Source organism: Salmo trutta, chromosome 11 (assembly GCF_901001165.1).
Source record: "Salmo trutta chromosome 11, fSalTru1.1, whole genome shotgun sequence".
Taxonomy (NCBI): Eukaryota; Metazoa; Chordata; class Actinopteri; order Salmoniformes; family Salmonidae; genus Salmo; species Salmo trutta.
Window position 1 is genome coordinate 8,055,945 of NC_042967.1, and position 22,437 is coordinate 8,078,381.

The 22,437-nt window shown below is 42.7% G+C and overlaps 2 protein-coding genes across 3 annotated transcripts; both read right to left on the minus strand.

Moving 5' to 3' along the window:
- Positions 1-5,353: 5,353 nt before the first annotated feature.
- LOC115201890 (zinc finger protein with KRAB and SCAN domains 1) lies at positions 5,354-8,505 on the minus strand. 2 transcript variants are annotated; one of them, XR_003879843.1, is made up of 4 exons: positions 8,472-8,505; positions 8,129-8,302; positions 5,763-5,887; positions 5,354-5,393 (listed from the first exon to the last, which is right to left on the minus strand). XR_003879843.1 is itself a non-coding variant. In XM_029765772.1 (2 exons), the coding sequence occupies exons 1-2, from the start codon at positions 8,478-8,480 to the stop codon at positions 7,031-7,033; spliced, it is 1,281 nt and encodes a 426-aa protein (XP_029621632.1). In that variant the 5' UTR covers positions 8,481-8,505; the 3' UTR covers positions 6,296-7,030. The 2 variants fall into 2 exon arrangements, 1 of the variants encoding a protein (XP_029621632.1); XM_029765772.1 differs by lacking the exons at positions 5,354-5,393; positions 5,763-5,887 and having other exon boundaries at positions 6,296-8,302.
- A 2,779-nt stretch (positions 8,506-11,284) lies between these two features.
- Positions 11,285-16,103, minus strand: LOC115201909 (zinc finger protein 805-like). Its single transcript, XM_029765796.1, has 3 exons — positions 16,078-16,103; positions 15,729-15,856; positions 11,285-12,427 (listed from the first exon to the last, which is right to left on the minus strand). The coding sequence occupies exons 1-3, from the start codon at positions 16,088-16,090 to the stop codon at positions 11,489-11,491; spliced, it is 1,080 nt and encodes a 359-aa protein (XP_029621656.1). The 5' UTR covers positions 16,091-16,103; the 3' UTR covers positions 11,285-11,488.
- Between the last annotated feature and the right edge of the window lie 6,334 nt (positions 16,104-22,437).

Consider the following 22,437-nt stretch of genomic DNA (forward strand, 5'->3'; position numbering starts at 1 on the left):
CTACTGGAAGCCCTAGGAACTGCAATCTGGGAGGTATTCCTTTGATATTACCATAGACAGCCATTTCTTTGAGTGGTAACCTCAAAAAAATAAATTTCTGGATGGATTCTCCTCGGGTTTTCGCCCGCCATATCAGTTCTGTTATACTCACAGACATTATTTTAACAGTTTTAGAAACTTTAGAGTGTTTTCTATCCAATTATATGCATATCCTAGCTTCTGGGCCTGAGTAACAGGCAGTTTACTTTGGGCACCTCAGTCATCCAAACTTCCGAATACTGCCCCCTATCCCTAAGAATTAAGAGCTTTGCACACCTGGATTGTACAATATTTGCACATTATTCTTTAACAAATTCTTCAACCTCTGTCAAGTTGTTGTTGATCATTGCTAGACAGCCATTTTCAAGTCTTGCTATAGATTTAAGTCAAAATTGATTTAAGTCAAAACTGTAACTGGGCCATTCAGGAACATTCAAGGTTGTTTTGGTAAGCAACTCCAGTGTATATTTGGCCTTGTGTTGTAGGTTACTGTCCTGCTGAAAGGTACATTTATCTCCCAGTGTCTGAGGGAAAGCAGAATGAACCTGGTGATCCTCTAGGATTTTGCCTGTGCTTCTGTTTATTTTTATCAACAAAAACAACTCTCTAGTCCTTGCCAATGACAAGCATACCCATAACATGAGCATCTACCACCATGCTTGACGAGTGGTACTCAGTGACGTGTTGTTGGATTTTCCCTGAACATAACGCTTTGTATTCAGGATATAAAGTTCATTTCTTTGCCACATTTTTAGCACTTTTACTTATTTTCCTTATTGCAAACAGGATGCATGTTTTGGAATATTTTTATTCTGCACACACATCCTTCTTTTCACTCTGTCAATTAAGTTAGTATTGTGGCGTAACTACAATGTTGTTGAGCCATCCTCAGTTTTCTCCTATCACAGCCATTAAACTCTGTAACTGTTTTAAAGTCACCATTGGAATCATGGTGAAATCCCTTAGCGGGTTCCTTCCTCTCCGGCAACTGAGTTAGGGAGGACGCCTGTATCTTCGTAGTGAGTGGGTATATTGATACACCATCCAAAGTGTAATTAAAAACTTCACCATGCTCAAAGGAATACTGCTTTTTTACATTTTTATCCATCTACCAATAGTTGCTTTTATTTGCGAGGTATTGGAAAACCTCCCTGGTCTGGTCTTTGTGGTTGAATCTGTGTTTGAAATTCATTGCTCAATTGAGGGACCTTACAAATAATTGTGTGGGGGGGTACAGAGATGAGGCTGTCAGTCAAAAATAATGTTTAACACTGTTATTGCACACAGAGTGAATCCATGCAACTTATGTGACTTGTTAAGCACATTTTTACTCCTGAACTTATTTAGCTTGCCATAACAAAAAGGGTTGAATACTTATTGACTCAAGACATTTAATATTTTCATTTTTAATTAATTTATAAAAATGGGTAAAACATAATTCCACTTTGATATTGTGGTGTATTGTGTGTAGGTCAGTGAAAAAAAATCTAAATGTAATCCATTTTAAATTCAGGCTGTAACACAACAAAATGTGGAAAAAGTCAAGGGTTGTGAATACTTTCTGAAAGAACTCTAAGAAACTCTTCACTGTACACACAGAAACATAATATTAAGCCCATTCTCTAACACTGTGATTCAAGTACCTAACGATCTGGAGAAAGTGGAGTTTATTAAATGGCCATATGTGTTGATTCAATAATTAAGTATCATGTTTTGGTTTGACTGAGAAGGGTTCCTCAGTTCCTGCAATTATACAAAAATAACCAAGTCAGTCTGCACTGAGTTAATTTTGTATTTAATTTCAACAAAATGGTCATACACTCACATAACGAAGTACACTATTCTTACTGCACACAATAATACATGTGACAAGTACAATAACTTTTCTCACTATGGTAACACTTTACATTTTCTGTAAATTATGGTACCCTCGCTTTGATCAAATTAATTTTAGAGTACTTTGAAAAAGTTTCAACATTGTTACACACAGCTTCACTACTTTATCCCAAGTAAACATTAAAACACTATCATCTCCTCATTATAAAACACCAGCATCAAAGAACAGTACAACTTTATCACTTTTCATCAGTGAAGCATTTTTACAGACACCATCTCACCAACATATCATCGACTCTGCCTCATCACACTCATTCTTTCCTCAGTTCACCTCGTCCAGTTCTCTATACATCCAAATCCAAAATAATAAAATGTACAAAAACGAACTAGAACTACATATCACACTATACACTATTCATGGGCTGTGTGCATTTTCTGCTGGTGTATCATGAGGTTGCTCCTCTCTGAGAACCTCTTCCCGCAATGCGTACAGACGAAGGTCCTTTCTCCCTTGTGGACCTTCAGGGGCATCTTCAGCTGTTGCTGGTGGGAGAATATATTCTCACACTAGGGCCAGTTGTAGGGTTTCTCCTCTGTGTGGACCCTCTGGTGCCTCTTCAGTCAGTGCTGGAGGGAGAACCTCTTCTCACACTGGGGGCAGGTGTACGATTTCTCCCCTGTGTGCAACAATAACATTGTTATCAAATCCTCCACCAGGTGCCCTTTGAGTTCCTCAATGAACTTAACACCTTGATAAGCTCATTTTCTGACGGTGTCACCGCTCGTACTGGGCTACTTCAACCTCCCGACGTCTGCCTTTGATTAATTTCTTTCCAACTCTTTCTTTCCCCTCCCTTTGACATCACCCTTTCCCAGTCCCCTCCCACTCACAAGGCAGGCAATACACTTGATTTCATATTTACTAGAGACTGTTCACCTACTAATCTCACAGCATCCCCCTTCCAGGTCTCTGATCACTAATTTGTTTCCTTTTCTGTCTCCCTCTGCTCCAACCCTAGCCACTTAGCCCCGACCCAGATGGTCATGTACTGTCGCAATCTTCACTCTCTCTCTCCCACAACTCTCTCCTTTTCTATCTTCTCTCTCCCTTCTGCTAAATCCTTCTCCCTCCTGTCTATTTGACCCTATCATCCTCCCTTTTCACATCCTATGACTCACACTGTCCCTTTTCCTCCTGGAAGACTCGGTCCTCTCCTCCTGCTCTGTGGCTGAGTGACTCATTGCGTGCTTAGAGAACAGGTCTGCGGGCAGCTGAGTGAAAATAGAGGAAAACTAAACTTCCGGAGGACCTATCCTACTTTCACTCCCTCCTCTCCACCTCCTCTTCCTCTGTATCCGCTGCAAAACCACTTTACATCACTCTACATTTCAAGCTTCTGCCTCTAACCCTGGGAAACTCTTTTCCACCTTCTCCCTCTTTAATTGTCCACTCCCTCCCATTCTGCAGATAACTTTGTCAACCACTTTGAAAAGAAGGTTGATGACATCCGCTTCTCATTCACTCAGCCTATTGAGTCCACTGGTCCCACTCACACAGAATTACCCTACTCCCTGACCTCTTTCTCCCCTCTCTCCATATGAAATTCTGCAACTAGTGAGGTCTAGCTGCCCGACAACCTGCCCGCTCGACCCCCTCCTCCCTTCTACAGACCAACTCTGGAGACCTCCCATTCCTCTCTTCCCTCATCCCTGACCACTGGCTGCGTCCCCTCTAGACTTCAAAATGGGCAGAGTCGTCCCATCCTCAAGAAACCAACACTCGACCCTCTGACGTCAAACTACAGACCGGTATCCCTTATTTTCTTTCCAAAACACTAGTGTGCGGTCTCTGACGAACTCTCCCAAAACAATGTTCTTGACCCTAACCAGTCAGGCTTCTAGATGGTCACTCAACCGAGACTGCTCTTCTCTGTGGTAAGGAGGCTCTCTGCACTGTTGACTCTCTCTCCTCAGCGTCCTTGATCTATCCACTGTCTTCGACACCGTCTGGACTACTGCAACTCTGTTGGCGGGGCTCGCCGCTTGTGCCATCAAACCCCTGCAACTTATCAAGAACGCTGCAGCCCGTCTGGTGTTCAACCTTCACAAATTCTCCCATGTCAGCCCACTCCTCCGCACACTCCACTGGCTTCCAGTCCAAGAGTGCATCCAGTACAAGACCATGGTACTTGCCTACGGAGCAGCAAGGGGAACTGCCCCTCCCTACCTTCAGGCTATGCTCAAACCCTACACCCCAACCCGAGTACTCCGTTCTGGCACCTCTGGACTCTTCAGCCCTCCCACCCCTAAGGGAGGGCAACTCCTGATCAGCCCGGTCCAAGCTCTTCTCTGTCCTGACACCCCAATGGTGGAACCAGCTCAGGGCCTAAAATATACTTTTTGGACCACCAGCCACTGTGGAAGGTAGATGAAAACATTTACCAGGCACTCTGATTTTTTTACATCAACAACAATAAAACAGATGACCATGCTTTGTCATGTTTCAAAACAAGAAATGTATTAGTATGAAGTTATGTGGTATTTTGCTCAACTTCATAAAACATTTAGTGACCTGAGTCTTTTAACCAAAATATCTGATGAGAGAAAAGGTTCAGCTTCCACTTTAAGGTGAAGGTTAACGTGGTATCGGGGCCACTTCGAGTCGTGTTAGGTGTGTCTGTGTGCGTGTGAGATTTGGGACCTGACTAGGGTGTCTCTAAACTATCAGTTGAAGTAGCAGAATCAAACTAATGTTGAAAAACAACCAAGCTTATGAACAAAACAATGTAAATAGCCAAGAAACTTGAGGACAAAGTCTCACTTTGTAGACTTTTGAGTAAATTAGACAAACTTTTATGCCTGTGTGCAGCGCCTCTAAAAATGAATCTTTCAGCACTTCACTCAGTGCACACAACTTCCCAGCCAGGCAGTGTTGCTGCGCGAGGTGGGATATAGGATTCATATTTCTTTGTGTGACTAGCAGCTATGAAACAAAAGATGTGCTCATACTTGTCTTTTGACTATTTTTATTTGCAAATGTAATGCTGGCACTTTAGAGCCCTGCAAATTGACCACCCACTAACGTGGCTGGTGAAATAGACATTCTTACCCGTCAATAGGTAAATCTACCCGTATTTAGCAGGTGTTAATTTTATGCCCTGAACCAGCTTACTCCTGAAGCTAGACCAGCAGAGTCCCTGCCCATCTTCCGAAAACATCTGAAACCCTATCTCTTCAAAGATTATCTTAAATAATCCCGCAGCAATCCCCCTCCACTATGTCGCCTCTGGTCCTGGCCTGCTTGCTGATGTCCCCTGGGCCCTTGCCTCCACTGGTCTGGGAATCCAAGATGGCATCCCATTGAAGCTCTATTACTATATGAAGGCTATATGTATTTCTCCTTTACTTTGCTCCCCCATCTTTAGTCCACTCAGCAGATCAATGCTCTCTGGTTCATCTTCTATTGTCTCCTCTTTGACCAGCAGCAGATCAGGCTTCCCATCCTCCATGTCTACTGACTGTAAGAGATACAGAGTGAGAGGATGTTGGATCAAGAAATCTGATATGAGCACCCTGCTATGGAGCATCTTCTGGTTGGGCAATGAGGGATTGCTATGAGTACTATGCAAACATGGTAGTTGATTTAAAACTGGAAAAGTGATAGATGATTTGATTACTTGACACTCTTTAATGGTTAGATAATTCAAAAGCATGGTCCCTTATCTGCTGTCTCAGAATAGAAGTGCTGATCAAGGATCTGTCTACAGTGTTATTCATTATTATATAAAAGGCAAATATGATCCTAGATAATCACTTCTACTCTGAGTTGCTTTGTGGATATTGGACCTGACTTAATACCATGCAGTCAATTGTTTACAGTGGCTCACCTCAGTGTGACTGTGTGGTCCTGTGCTGCTCAGCTGGTTCCTCTATGGGTTCAGGAGAAGGTGTAGTCTAGACCCTCCACACACCCCTCCCCTTTCATCAGCAGCACCTCTGGACCCTCTTCCTCCTGGAAGAGACAGATGATACAGATTACACAGACATGCACTCCCTCAGATACGTACACACAGATAATAAACACACTTGAAACATGGAGTGTTTGCCCATCATCACTACGTTTGAGTCCTATACTGTAGTTACAGAATGACTTCATTGTTGTTAAACCCATCATGGTGGACATAAATATGATGTGGGTAAAAATAAGTCAGCTATGATAAGTCAAAAGTCATCCGACAAATCTGACTAAACTATTTTGATGTTTACAGTAGGTCGTTGTTAGTGTGTGGGTATGTGTAAGTATATTTAGTGGGTATGTGTAGGTATATTTAGTAAGTGTATAATGGTTATAAAGCACTGTTCGGTGTATGCAGAATAGGGTGAAATGGGATGTCTCTAAAGAGAGTCTCAATGCGTCTTAAAAAGAAAAGTCCCATTTTGTGTTTATTAAACATGAACAAGTGTTAAGGTGCCAATCCAGTCTCCTTTTCACCTCTTAACACCTGATTTACTTAGCAAAAAGGCACATCTCAATAGGTGGTCCAGGACATAGCACAAATGGGTGGGTTGGGCCTTTCTTCTTTTGTTCACTAGGCCAATGGCATCACAACTTCCCATCAAACCAACTAATTGAATGCCGTATTCCTTGAAGTTTGCAGTTGTGTAAAAAAAAAAAAAAAAAACTTTTGTTCAAAACATTGTATTGTTCAACATTGTATTTATACTTGGGATATCACTTTACAACAGGAAAAGTTTAATCACAGGAGGAAGTCTTGAAATACACCATATGAAAACCACACATACTTCTCAACAAAAAATCTGCATGAACTCGATAAACTGCATTCATTTTCTCATTAAAAAATAGTAGTTGAATGGAAGTAATGAAACAGGCATTTGTGAACATCTTATATCCGACACAGTACAAACACTATCTAACAGACTTTTTTAGGGTTGTACAGTATATCATACAGTGCATCACACAATGTCTGGATGCAATATTCTACTCAGGAATATTAAACACTGAAATCTGTTACTCTCATTATTCCAAATGCATCTGTGGCTATTTTTGATTGACATCAATGAACATTCATCTGTGTCTTTAATGCAGGGTAGGATCTAAACATCAGAAGCTATCGATTGGAATGGTTACTTTCTGTTATAGAGTGGAATGTTTTTTCTGCTGGTGTATCCTGAGGTAGCTTCTCTCTGAGAACCTCTTCCCGCAGTGTGTACAGGCGAACGGCCTCTCTCCAGTGTGGACCTTCAGGTGCATCTTCAAGTGACCAGCCTGGGCGAAGCGCATGGGACACTGGGTACAGCTGTAAGGTTTTTCCCCTGTGTGCACCCTCTGGTGCCTCTTCAGGTCACCAGCCTGAGCAAAGCACATGGGACACTGGGGACAGCTGAAGGGTTTCACTCCTGTGTGGACCATCTGGTGCCTCTTCAGGTTGCCAGCCTGGGCGAAGCGCATGTGACATTGGTTACAGCTATAGGGTTTCACCCCTGTGTGGACCCTCTGGTGGATCTCCACCTTCTGGGGGCAGCTGAAGCTTTTGTTACAGAACGTGCAGAGAAACTGTTTCTCTTTAATACCGCCTGATGTTTCTCCCCCTCCCTTTACCTGGGCTCTAGGCCTGTCGTCTGAGTTCAATACCTGATCGAAAAGGACGCGGCCGTGTGAATCGGAAGGCCCCATCGATGTGGACACTGGGTCGTGATCCCTGAGTGCGTGTAAAGGGGAATGGGTCGCATGTTGATTTGTCTCTAAGCTTTCCCTGTAATCTAAGAAATCTCTGCCCTGTGATTGTCTGTCTCCTAGGTGACTATCTGCATTCCATGTGGGAGGGTCACCCTCCACTTTCACAGTCACCTCATCTACAACTATAACCTCCCCTTTCTTATCTAGGCACCCTTCAGAGTATACACTATTACTGTACTGGTTCCAGTCCACTCTAGACAGATCAGTGTGTGTCTCTAAACCCAATCGCATGTTGCCAGGGTCCATCTGTGTAGCGTAAGAACAAGACGGATCATTGCCAGTCTCTAACACATCACCTGAGTCCAGATGGGAATTAACAGCCCTCATGTTCGGGTTACCGTAAAGTAAATACTCTGAGCCAGGAGCAGGAGGACAGCCCAGTGGCCCCAGCCCCAGTCTCTCTGGGTCTGATCTGTGGTCAGATCCTGTGAGTAAAAGGCTTTGTGTTACAGTTAAAGTCTCTGTGTCTGTCTCTGACTTGTGTCTGTCTCTGACCTCCGTGATGCTGCGTTGGGTCCTGGGCTGCACTGTGGTGGTGGTGGGGTCCTCTGTGGCTACAGGGTGCACTCCAGCCATTCCAGTCTGGATGTTTCTATTGTGCCGTGGGTCCTCCTCTCCTTCAGACCTCTCCTGCTTGACCCCAGGACCTGCAGTCTCTGCATCTATAGACTGACACAAGAAGAGAGGAGGTTATTACCTAAATTGGATAACAATGTCGTAGGGAAGTCAAACAAGCTCCCCTATGGTAAATGTGCATGTATAAAAGTCAATAGCTGAAGAAAGCCTTGCTGAAATAAACAGGCTATTGATTTACAAAGTAGCATTTTTTGACACTAACCTCTATCATGATAATGTGCTGGGTTGAGGTTCCACTCCCCTCATCAACAGTGATTGGTTGGTCATCTCCCCATGTATTGTGTCCCGCTGGCTTCACAAAGCTCCTGTGGCCTCCAGTGAGATGTCCTTCACCTGAGAGAGTGATTGGGGGAAAGATGGGGTTAAGTTAGGTACTGTCAATGCTCAACTGTATATTGTACCCTATTGACACTGTCTAGAATTGGAAACGATTTAAGGTAACACTTCTCATAACTTCTTGATATGCTATTTATTTCTCTGTATTGTATTATGTTCCATGCATCACATTGTTTTTTTACTGAGTAAATAATAGGAAATGCAGTAAATAGAATATGGGGGGGTCAGGCACTGAGCTATCTATATATGAAGAGCGAAAGGCCGCGTAGCCTCCGCCTTCTGCAGAATATACCTCTTGCCATTCCTCTGTATCTGTCGAGGATCTTGATACTGGAACGACTGGCGAGGACGCGGTCCCGTGCCATCTTCAGTTCAAATAGCTGTAGTTTCCTCCGCAATGCCCTGTTTTCTTTCTGGCTTTGAGTCATTTCCAAACGAAACACTGCATAGTCGTCGTCTACGAGTTTACAGATCTCTGCCACGGCTGCATTCGCTAGCACCTCCATGATGGAGGCTATTTGAGTGTGAAAAACCATACCGTTAGTCATTGTTAGCTAACGTTAGCAGCTAACTAGCGTTAACTACATATCTATCACAAAGTCCTGTCTCTAACATGTATTAAAGACTACATATGGTAAGTATGTGATTCTGTGCCGTTAAATTAGTAATTTTAAGTACCATGGTGTTAATAAACGTCTAAATAGCAACGTTAAACACGTGAAAGTTGTTCCTCGTAATTTACTTCCGTTTACACTGAAGAGAAATGATGTTATTGGTAGGCGTCATAGAAGGGTGTGGCTAAATGAAGGGAATGCGCGCTGTAATTTGAATTACGGTACTGCTTATTACGTTACACGTCAAACCTCCTGTTCATGATCAGTATCTTTCAAGCAGTCGTCACTAGCATCCACAGCCAAAATTATAATTGTCTAAACCCTGCCTATTTCCACAATGTCCTTTCTTAACATTTGATTTTAAAACTAACCTTAACCACTCTGATAACCTTATGCATAACCTTAAATAATGACCAAAAAGCCTTTTTTTTTAATTTCATTCATTTTTACGATATTGCCAATTTTGACTGTGGCCGTAGAATCTAGTGGAAACCCTTTCATGGGTTCGAGGGAAGATTAAGCCCATTTTAATTCTAAATGATAAACAAGTTAATAAAAAGTCAACATATCAAAATGACAACATGATTTCTCATTAATTAAGAGATTTGACCACCTAATTATAGTATTTAAAGGAACAGGTACCACCTGATTATGCAAAATGATTTTGGGAGGGACATTATATTTGTTATGACTAGAACAAAAGGTAAAACCAAATTCCAAAGGGGAATATACAGTGCATTTCGAAATTTTAGTCTTATTCTAAAATTGATTAAATGAATTATTTTCCTCAATCTACACACAATACCCTATAATGACAACGTGAAAATAGGTTTTTAGACATTTTTGCTAATTTATTACAAATAAAAAACATACCTTATGTACATAAGTATTCAGCCCCTTTGCTATGAGACTCGAAATTGAGCTCAGGTGCATCCGGTTTTCATTGATCATCCTTGATATGTTTCTACAACTTTATTGGAGTCCACCTGTGGTAAGTTCAATTGATTGGACATGATTTGGATTTGTCTATATAAGGTCCCACAGTTGACAGTGCATGTCAGAGCAAAAACCAAGCCATGAGGTCAAAGGAATTGTCCGAAGAGCTCCGAGAAAGGAATGTATCGAGGCACAGATCTGGGGAAGTGTACCAAAATATTTCTGCAGCATTGAAAATCCCCCATTAACACAGTGGCCTCCATTATTTTTAAATGGAAGAAGTTTGGAACCACCAAGACTCTTCCTAGAGCTGGCCACTCGGCCAAACTAAGCAATCGGGGGAGAAGGGCCTTGGTCAGGGAGGGGACCAAGAACCCAATGGTCACTCTGACAGAGCTCCAGAGTTCCTCTGTGGAGATGGGAGAAAATTCCAGAAGGACAACCATCTCTGCAGCACTCCACCAATCAGGCCTTTATGGTAGACTGGCCAGACAGAAGCCACTCCTCAGTAAAAGGCAAATGACAGCCCGCTTTGAGTTTGCCAAAAGGCACATAAAGATTCTCAGACCATGAGAAACAAGATTGAACTCTTTGGCCTGAATGCCAAGCGTCATGTATGGAGGAAACCTGGCACCATCCCTACGGTGAAGCATGGTGGTGGCAGCATTATGCTGTGGGGATGTTTTTCAGAGGCAGGGACTGGGAGACTAGTCAGGATTGAGGGAAAGATGAACAGAGAAAAGTACAGAGAGATCCTTGATGAAATCCTGCTCCAGAGCGCTCAGGACCTCAGACTGGGGAAAAGGTTCACCATCCAACAGGACAACAACCCTAAGCACACAGCCAAGACAACGCAGGAGTGTCTTCAGGACAAGTCTTTGAATGTCCTTGAGTGGCCCAGCCAGAGCCCGAAATTGAACCCGATCAGGCATCTCTGGAGAGACCTGAAAATAGCTGTGCAGCGATGCCCACCATCCAACCTGACAGAGCTTGAGGGTCTGCAGAGAAGAATGGGGGAAAAACTCCCCAAATACAGGTGTGCCAAGCTTGTAACGTCATACCCAAGAAGACTAGAGGCTGTAATCACTGCCAAAGGTGCTTCCATAATGTACTGAGTGAAGGGTCTGAATACTTTCCAAATGCACTGTATTTATATAGTGTTAGATTTCAATGACAGTGTGTCGGTTATGTCAGCACACCAAACAACCAATCTGTATTATGGGAGAACGTTAGCATACCCAGATGCTCAACTGAGGGACATAGTAATAAAAAATAAAAACTCTTAGCCCAGGACACTTCACATGATAAGTATAATAGTTCAGTTAAAGAATTGCTACGATTTATCCCCATTGTGGGCACTCCTATGTCTGATGAGGTAACTCAGGAAGGAGAAGCTCTTGGAACATAGTTTGCACTTGAAAGGCCTCTCCTTGGTGTGAATGGTCTGGTGCTGCTTCACATACCTTGCCTCCGCAAAGCTCTTCCCACATGTGGGGCAGGCATACGGCTTGTCAGCATCTGTCCTATTGCTTGGCCTCTTACGTTGTGACCCAATGACAACAGAGGAGGTAGAAGCAGGAGCCACCACCGTCAGGTGGTTAGTCTTTGAGCTCCCTCCTTGACCTCTAGCCATTGTTTGGGTGTTGTTGGGATTGTGTGCTGTGTTATAGGTTAGGTGCCTCTCGTGGTGAACGCCCATCCTGACCCTGTCTGTATTGGTGAGGTAACCATGAGGTAACTGAGGAAGGCTAGACCCAGGTCCAGGCCTTCTATGAACCCAGTCACCAGGCATTAGACGAGATCCTGAAGGAGAAGACAGACTTCCTGTTAGACTACCACCAGGGGTGTCTCCCACCACTCTCTGTGAAGGCTGAAGCCTAGAGTGACCTGCTCTGTTCATCATGGATACTGTGGTGTTTGAATCATAGGAACAGGAGGGTCCAGCTCTATCAGCCCCAGGCCCTGCTTCATCCCTGCACTGAGACTGTGAAGAGAAGGGTCTGTGCTGCAGACTGGATCCCTGACTGGAGCCTCTGTCTCTCTGATGACCACCAGGACTGAGGTTGTTCAGTCCACCTGTCCACTGATTGTGTTCTGTGTGGTGGAATCTCTGCCCCTCGTGGGTCGGTCCTAGTTCCGAATCGGGACGGAATAACGATGGCTCCTGATCCAGGGTCTTAGTCCAGGGCCAGGGTTTGTGACCAGCCTCTTCAGAGGTCCACTCTCTCCTGCCAGCAACACCGGATATCAGCAGGTCCTCATGGACTGCAGACTAAACACAAATTTTACAAAAGAGCATATAAAAGGTTCATATAAGAAACTCTGGTGCACACACAGAAACATGACATATTATAAAATGTTAACCAGTCAAGCCCATCTCTAACACTGTGATTCAAGTACCTAACAATATGGAGTCATTGGAGTTTATTATTTAAAAAAAAATCCATATGTGTTGATTCAACAATTAAGTATAATGTTTTGGTTCGACTGAAATAAGGGAAACTCAGTCCCTGCAATGATACACAAAAAAACAAGCCAGTCAGCACAGAGTAAATTTTGTATTTAATTTCAACTAAAATGGTAATACACTTACATAATGTAAAGTACAGTACTTTTTATTAAAGAAAACAATAAGTTGGGCTGTGGTGGTCACGACAAAATCAGTAGGGCAGTGGTGGTCATGACATTCTGTCAGCTGGTTATTGTCATGCAAGACAGACAGTCTCACGTAATTGACCAGTAATTAACATAAACACGTTCAGCATCTCCAGGCCTCCATGCATACAAGCTGCTGATGAACTTTGGAACATCTACATTTAAAGATATCATCAATCAATTGAATATACACCATCACAATAAAGCCATGATTTATTTTAGGCCAGTCTAAAGATACATGATATGAAGAAAATGTATTTCAGAAGAATAGAATATGAGTTGCCCTACTGTACACTGTCAAAAATACATCATTTTATGGCTATGCGCCGTGCTGTAGGCTTGTCCATTTAGCAGACAAGATATCCTTAAGTCCCATGCCATTATTTTATATTATATGATTTTATAGTAAGAAGATTATAATTGAACTTAAAATAGAAATGATATTTTTCCCATTCCAGAGGAGTGCGCATATGAAGTGTCTATGTTGAGCGTAAAAGTCATAATTTGAAACAGGTCCTATATGCTAGATTTTCAGTAATTTGGCCATTTTAGTTGTGAATGATACAAACCTTAGAATGCCTTAGAAATCAGCAGATATATGGGCTGCATGATGCGACTATAGGCTGTTTGCGATTTTGAGAAAGCTTGTGCTCTGTTCCTTGCCTCAGGCTGCACATGCTGTTCCCTCCAGCTCTCATCAAGTGACCATTATTTCACCAGACTATTCTCAATTTAATCGTAACTAATATGTAAAATTAGTTTAGATCTAGAATGGCCCATTATCAAATTGGCAGAAACATGGGCAAGAGAAAAAAAATACATATCATCCGTATCGAATAGCCGCTTCGTCCCATATCGGGTAAACTACGGTTATGTCGCGGCGCAACATGTGACAGATATTACGCCCAAACTCTGTATGCCATGGGCACTCCAACCCTGTTCCTGCAGCTACCGAGTGCTTCATTTGGGAAACTAAGTGAAATCTGTAAGAGAACATCGATAGTAAACATGTTTTCACACCGAAACTGTATATGGTATTTCATTAAACTGTTGACAGCGCCTCTCTCTGCGCGCTGAAGAATGTCATGAAGGAAAGCGGGGGAGGAGATGGAAGCACATGGTGGTGAGATATTCTGTAGCTAAAGGTAATGTGTCAGCCTATTAATTATGAAAAATATAAAACGTGCCCTATTACTAGGCTATTCAAAATAAAATACAAATTCACTATAACGTAGACTGAATTAGTTTTATTTAGGCTAGGCCAATTTTGTACCAAAGATATCTTAAATCCGTTTTTTATGAGCTTTTTTTCCACTCAGTTTTTTTATTTGACCTTTATTTAACTAGGCAAGTCAGTTAAGAACAAATTCTTATTTTCAATGACGGCCTAGGAACAGTGGGTTAACTGCCTTGTTCAAGGGCAGAACGACAACCAATCAACCAATCACAGTGAGGTAAATTTTAAAAGCACATACTGTTTTGATGATAAGTGCTTGTGATTTTCGATGACATTTGCGTTGATGTCAGAGAGTCTAGAAGGACAATAGAGCCCTGAGTACCAGGCCATTAGCGACCTGATGATCGTTACCGAGTTGGGTACTACTAACATATGTCCAGAGTGCTTAAAAGGAGATTACCATGACTGGTCACATAGAATTTTATTGAGGTCATGACTCATGGATGCTGGATTACCGCAAAAGCCCTAGTAACAAGTAGAATAATGTTTCACACTATGGTAACACTTGACCTTTTCTGTAAATCTGGTACCCTCACTTTCATAAAATGAATGAGAATACTTTGGAAAATGTTTAACATTACACACAGCTTCATTACTTTGTCAAGTAAACATGAATTAAGGCACTATCAGTTCCTCATTATAAAACACAGGCATCAAACAACAGGACAATGTTGTCACTTCTCATCAGTGAAGCATTTTTATAGACACCATCACACCAACCATCACTATATCATCTACTCTGTCTCATCATACTAATTCTTTCCTCAGTTCATCTGATCCAGTTCCCTACTACATCCAAAACAAACATAATTAACTACAAACTAACTAATACTACTCTACACTATACATGTGCTGTGTGCATTTTCTGCTGGTGTAACCTGAGGTAGCTTCTCTCTGAGAACCTCTTCTCGCAGTGCGTACAGGCGAACGGCCTCTCTCCCGTGTGGACATTCAGGTGCCTCTTCAGGCTGGACATGTGGGAAAAACTGACCCGGCACAGGTGGCAACCGAAAGGTTTCTCCCCCGTGTGGACTCTCTGGTGCCTCTTCAGGCTGGATAATTGGGAGAAATTGGCTCGGCACAGGTTGCAGCAGAAAGGTTTCTCCCCTGTGTGCATCCTCTGGTGGATCTCCACCTGTTGGGGGAAACTGAAGGCTTTCCCACAGAACGAACACGGGAATCGCTTTTCTTTGGCGCCACCACCTTTTCTGATTCCGTCTCCACTACTGTCATTTGTCAATGGGCTTGTGTTGCCATTTGGTGTTGAGGCACTGGCATTGTCTGAGGTCTGGTTAAACATTAGGAGAGTGTGAGGAGAATGAAGGCCAGGGAGTGTCTGTGTTGTCGCAGGGTCCATGTTCCAGTTGATAGATCCTATAGAAGGCAGGCTGAAGGCAGCACCTGTTAGAGGGTTAACCTGAGGCCCCATCAGTCTCTCTGAATCACAACTATAGGAGCAGGACGGAGCATCGGTAGCCGAGACTGTGTCTGTTCTCTCCCGACTCACACCCACACCACCCCGTCCCTGCAGACCAAATCTACGCCTTGCCCTGGTCTCAGCCAGTCTGTTGTCATGGAAACTAAGTTTGGCTGTTGTTTTATGTTCGACTGTCTGTTTCTGGTTGTGGTTAACAATGTTGTTCCCCAGCCCGGCATTAAGGATGCTGTCCCATCCACTGACCTCCACTATGTCGCCTCTGGCCCTGGCCAGCTCGGTGATGTCGTCTCCTCGACCCTTGGCTGCTCCGGTCTGGGAATCCAAGATGGCCACCCAGTCTCCTCTTTTAACATCTTCCTTCAGCCAATCACCTGAAGGAAGAGGTTACAAAATATACTTTAAAAAACATGGCAGAGAACTCTACATATGGAGTTTTTTTAGTCAATTACCTGGTCAAATTCATGCATTGTGTGTTTTTGTATGTAAACATAAGTTGTATTGATTTAATTTTCTGAAAGAATAATAGCCAGGCACATTACTATTCCCATTGAAGATCTATTACTGTATGTAGGCTACTGTATTTCTCTCTTACCTTGCTCCCCCATCTTTAGTCCACTCAGCAGATCAATGCTCTCTGGTTCATCTTCTATTGTCTCCTCTTTGACCAGCAGCAGATCAGGCTTCCCATCCTCCATGTCTACTGACTGTAAGAGATACAGAGTGAGAGGATGTTGGATCAAGAAATCTGATATGAGCACCCTGCTATGCAGCATCGTCTGATTGGGCAATGAGAGATTGCTATGAGTACTTTACAAACATGTTAGTTGATTGTATTACTTGATACTCTTTAATGGTTTAATAAATGAAAAGCATGGTCCCACACTTAAGACAAAATGAATCAAGACCAGGGCCCGCATCCACAAAGTGTCTCAGAGTAGAAATTCTCCTACTCTAATGGGTAAAAATAAAAGCTATGCTTGAAGCATCTTTAGTCGTAAGAGTCCCATCTAGTCTACAGATATTTAGGAGACCTCATGAGCTGTCCTAACTATAGTTGAGTTACCAGCAGGTGTCTTGATAATAGAAAAGGTCAGCAAGTCAGTGGTTCCTGCACCATAAGCAATTACTTTGGAGTTGTTGAAAGAATGTGTTTATATTTGAATATGATCAACCCGTAAATGATGTAGACCTGCAACCTACCTGCAACAGTATCTCTTGCAGTTTTGACAATGATTTCACATTATATGCCTAAATTGTTTTAACCACTAGACTAATAAATAATCCCAACTTTTTTTAAAGATTATTTCAATAACTTACATTATGTTATTTTAGGTTATCCCTCTGGAGTGCAATATCACCTTGATAGACGTTGACAGTCTATCTTTAAAAAATATACTTAAATTGGGCATGCCTATAGGTTTGGAAATTGAAAGCATCTAGATAATGTTGCATAAAACATTTGAAAGGTCTATCAGTTTCACATGGTAAGGCCTATGTTAACTTTGATTATGTTGAATGAAAATTATAGACTGTTCAAACGTTTTATTCAACATTATCGGCAAGTTGGTTGATGCCTACTGTGCCAAAGCGATTTAGAGTTGTTAAACGGTAGTGACGAATGTGTTGATATAACTGTAATAGCCCATTAACAAAATTCCGCTTTTAACAACCATCGGAATTGGTTACAAAAAAGGTTATGCATGCAAAAATATTAGGCAAGAATTAAGAGTAGGCAAAGTAATTGTACTAGGTGAAAATTATATGAAACATTTTACCATTGGTTGTCTGAAGCATTCTATAGTCCAAAGCTGGCAATGCCTCATCGCGATGAGTTATTCCCCATAATTCTAATTCTTATGACCGAAAAGAGCTTCTGGACATCAGAACAGCGATCACTAACCTTAATTTGGATTAATATTTCTACTTCAACAAGTCAGAGGAGCAGGACCTACTTCTCACCCCGGACCAGGCCCTAATCCCAAAGACTCGGAAATTAAAAAGACTGCGCAAGAGAGGCCAACATGCAGGCGCCCTGACAAACTACGTCGGCAAGTACATAAACCACCTCTAACCTCCCTTCTATTGGCGAACATACAATCACTGGAAAACAAACTGGGCGAGCTCCATTTGAGACTATCCTATCAACGGCACCTGAAGAACTGTAATAACCTATGGTTCTCGGAGTCTTGGCTGAACATGAACATGGATAATATACATCTGGCAGCAGTAGGACAGAACGGCAGCATCCAGTAAGCTCAAGGGGGAGGTGTATGTCTCTTTGTTAACAACAGCTGGTGTGCGATCTCTAATATTAAGGAAGTCTCGAGGTTCTGCTCGCATGAGTTAGAATACTATATCTTCCATGGCTGTCTATTTACCACCCCAAACAGATGATGGGATTAAGACCACACTCAACGAGCTGTATAGGACCATAAGCAAACAAGAAGATGCTCATCCAGAGGAGGTGCTCCTAGTGGACGGTGATTTTAATGCAGGAAAACTGATATCCATTTTACCTCATTTCTACCAGCATGTCACCTGTGCAACTATTGGTGAAAAAAAACTCTAGATCACCTTTACTCCACACACAGAGACGCATACTAAATGCCTTCTATGCTCGCTTCGAGGCAAGCAACACTGAACCATGCATGAGAGCACCAGCTGTTTAAGACGACTGTATGATCATACTCTCCGTAGCTGATGTGAGAGAACCTGTTTAAAGTTCTAACATTCACAAGGCCGCAGGACCAAACGGATTACCAGACGCGTACTCCGAGCATCCGCTGACCAGCTGGCAAGTGTCTTCACTGATATTTTCAACCTCTTCCTGACCCAGTCTGTAATACCTACATGTTTAAAGCAGACCACCATAGTCCCTGTGCCCAAGAACACCTAGGTAACCTGTCTAAATGACTATCGCCTCGTAGCACTCACATCTGTAGCCATGAAATGCTTTGAAAGGCTGGTCATTGCTCACATCAACACCATCACACCAGACACCCTGGACCCACTCCAATTCGCATACCGACCCAACAGAGCCACAGATGACGCCATCTCTATTGAACTCCATACTGCCCTCTCCCACCTGGTCAAGAGGTGACAATGCTGTTCATTGACTACAGCTCAGCGTTCAACCCGATAGTGCCTTCAAAGCTCACCACTAAGCTTAGTCCCCTCCTGTACTCCCTGTTCATCGCGATTGTGTGGACGCGCACGATTCCAACACCATTTAGTTTGCTGACGACATGACGGTGGTAGGCTTGATCACCGACGACGATGAGACAGCCTACAGGGAGAAGGTCAGAGAAGTGGCAGTGTGGTGCTAGGACAACAACCTCTCCCTCAACATCAGCAAGGCAAAGGAGCTGATCATGGACTACAGAAAACGGAGGGCTGAGCACGCCCCCATTCACATCGACCGGACTGTAGTGGAGTGGATCGAGTTCTACAAGTTCCACAGTGTCCACATCACTAAGGACCTATCATGGTCCACACACACACCAACACAGTCGTGAAGAGGGCACGACAATGCCTCTTCCCCCTCAGGAGGCTGAAAAGATTTGTCACGGGCCCTCAGATCCTCAAAAGGTTCTACAGCTGCACCATTGAGAGCATCTTGACTGGCTGCATCACCGCTTGGTATGGCAACTGCTTAGCATCCAACCGCAAAGCGCTACAGAGGGTAATGCATACAATCTAGTACCTCACTGGGGTCAAGCTCCCTGCCATCCAGAACCTTTATACCAGGCGGTGTCAGAGGAAGGCCCTAAAAATTGTCAAAGACCCCAGCCACCAAAGTCATAGACTGTTCTCTCTGCTACCGCAGGGCAAGCGGTACCGATGCACCAAGTCTGGAATAGGGCTGTTGCAGTGACCTTACCGCCACACCGGCAGTCACGAGCCATGAAGGCAGTCAAATTCCGCGTGACCATTTAGTCACGGTAATTAGGCTTCTCCAAGCTCTGATGGTCATGTCATGACGTTGGCCTCTTTGGGTACAGGGCTATCAGTTGACCCCCTCCCCTTTGTACCATCCCCCAACATACCTTCCCCCCAACCCAGGCCCTGTGTGAAAGGGTTGTAAAAACTCTAAGAGGAGAATCTCCTACCACAGGTTTCATAGAGAGACAAAGGAAATTCTTCCAACTCATAGAATTGGAGAACCGAGCGACGTGTGTTCTGGAGAAGATATGGAAGATTGGTAAAGAGTCCAGCTACGAACTGGTCCGCTTGGTACAATTTTGTGATACTCAGAAGAGACAATATAGCCATATTACCATAAAACTGTTTATATAATAGCCTCAGCGATGAGACTTGCATCATAATGGTTGTATAAAATGTATTAATAAGGATAAAGCTATTTGTAATACATTGAGATGCTATGTACTGATGTTAATGTGATAGAATTGGATTTCTGTACCAAGCTTCACTCAGCCATCGGCACGCCCCCAAGGGACACAGACAGGACCAGGCGTCATTTGACAAGCCTGTTCCAGGGTCACCTATAAAAACCCCCACCCTGATTTACTTTCTTAAGACCAGGCCTGCACTCCATGGCCAGTAGGTTTTACCATACAATTCCTCTACTGAAAGTGAACTACACCACGTGGTTAACTTTTAGACTATCGAGATCGACAGAATAAGAACAAGTCTTTGATATTAATTATTAGTCTGCAGCTAAGTAAATTATATCATCGAACGCGAAGACCAACGAAACATCCATTCTATAACGACATTAATGAATGTCGCTTTGAAAGATCCATTCTAACCGAGAGATAGAGAGAGAGAGAGAACTCTCCATCAGAACAGAACTCTTCAACAAGGATCCTGACGACACTGAGCGTAAATATGTATTGATTGCAATTGTTCCCGAATGAGTGAGCGTTCAATTGTCAATTGTAATATTAATGAACTCTGTAGGTGTGCATCCTCAGCTGACTTTTATGATCCATTGTTCAACAGGCCAACCTGCCTGTTAGCCATTAGGGCACATTACGCTACCAATCCTTTGTGATGATAATTACTGTTTTTATGTTTTCTGTTAATTACTTAGTGTAGTAAATAAATGATTTTAAGACAATTGATGTATGGATGATTTTAGTAAAGACTGGGTTCGTGCAGATACAACAATTTACCACGTTTGGAATGAGACTGGACTAGAGGTAAAATACGCCATTTAAACCAGAAGATAATCGGCCTATATTATAATATAGGTTAAGTTATATTAGGAAAATTATAACTTTGTAATCTGAATATTTTTCTTGGTGCCCCGATCTCCTAGTTAATTACAATTAAACGATTAATCAGTTTAATCGCGTGATAATAATTACAGGGAGTTAATTGATAAACCTATCTTCAGTTTAATGGTACCCAAAGACACGACATTATGGAGCCCCCGTGCGAGGAATCTAAGATAGAATTGGACTTTGCTGTGAAATTCTATATATCAATTGTGCAAACAGAATTGTACAAACAGCCTGCTATCTAAACAAAGTGATTGTGCAGTTTCCATTGAGAGAAGATATTTAGAGTAGCTCCGGTCTTATGTCGATAGCAGTGAGGGATAAATTCCAGTTTTAGTCCGTTAGGCCAAACGGTACTATTTCTGTCGGTAAATATTAACTTCTAGAGTAAGGTTAGAAATTAGAAGTTAACTGTCCGGTAACCGAGCCGAATAATTTGCCTACCGCACTAAGACAGTGTGGGCAGACCGTATCTGTATTTAAGTACCGTGTCGCTCCGGTCAGCATAAACGCTAGCAGAATATGCTGAATGGGGTTAAGGTGAGACGTCACTAGAAAACCCACCCTTTCCATAGTGAAAGGATCCTATTTTGGTGCTTGGAAGTGATACTCCTGAAACAAGTAGCAATAGCTTAGCATTACTGCAAGCTAACAGAGAGGGAACATTTTACCCTCCTCCGTACCACGTTTAAAATTCCTCCGTAGCGCGACGGAAGTCCGACCTTTGTACTTCCGTTTAATTTCAGCATTCTGCACCCTGGTGGTGAAGAATTGCCAGTACATCTCTAGGGGAAATTCAAACGTGGAGCACGGTAACATATCCAGACAATCGCAATTGACTGGATATGACGTCTCATTCAATTTAACTAACAAGTGAAACTGCCAGATTTACCTTTTCAAGTGGATCTTTTAAAAAAATATCCAAAATTGATTGGGCGTCCATAATGAGACATGATTAACTTTTTCCAAACTTAACTTAGATGAAGCAAGGCTCTCAAGTTAATTGAAAGTTAATTCGCAGATAGCCTATACAGGTTTGATATATCATAAATAGATTCATTAGTAAAATCTGCTTTAGCAAAGCACAGTCAGTAAAACCCCTTTACTGACGCTCAGCCCCAGGGAGGAGCGTACCCTAGTGGTGAAGGGTCCCAACATTTGACCTACGGTTTACACTTATGATATCCAATCAATAGAGATTGTATGGATTATCGTCTCATTCAATTTAATAAGTTAAATTGTCGAACATACCTTTCTAGGTTCTTCCAATTAAATGAGACAACTTAAACTTTGCATATTAACCTGGATGAAGCAACCTCTCAGGTAATTCAAGTTTAATACCCAGGTAGGACTAATCATTGGCATTGATTAATTCAATTTGCTTTTGCAAATTCATTCACGCCCAACTTCCACAGTACTGTACAGTACTGATGGTTCATTAACGTCTATAAATAGATTAAAATCGTCTTTGCAGCTCCCCACACCCCACATTCCAACATTTTGGAAAATTAGGAAAAAAAAAAATCCTTTCAAATGTTCTAATAATGTGCAGGCTATCAGAGGGGGTGGTCCCCACTCACCCGCTAATTAGTGAACCTCCATCCGTAAATGGATTGATCTCTGACCTCAGCAGCGATAACAACCCTAATTATGCCATTAGTGGAAAAGCAGACAACAATGTTTTCCAAAATCAACCATCAGGCGCAGGC

What these genes read in the sequence shown, in the direction of transcription:
- LOC115201909 (XM_029765796.1), bottom strand. An exon ending in CCAGAGGCGACATAGTGGAG is followed by an intron (nt 12,428 to 15,728) that starts GTCAGTGGATGG and finishes ATTTGTGTTTAG; the next exon opens with TCTGCAGTCCATGAGGACCT.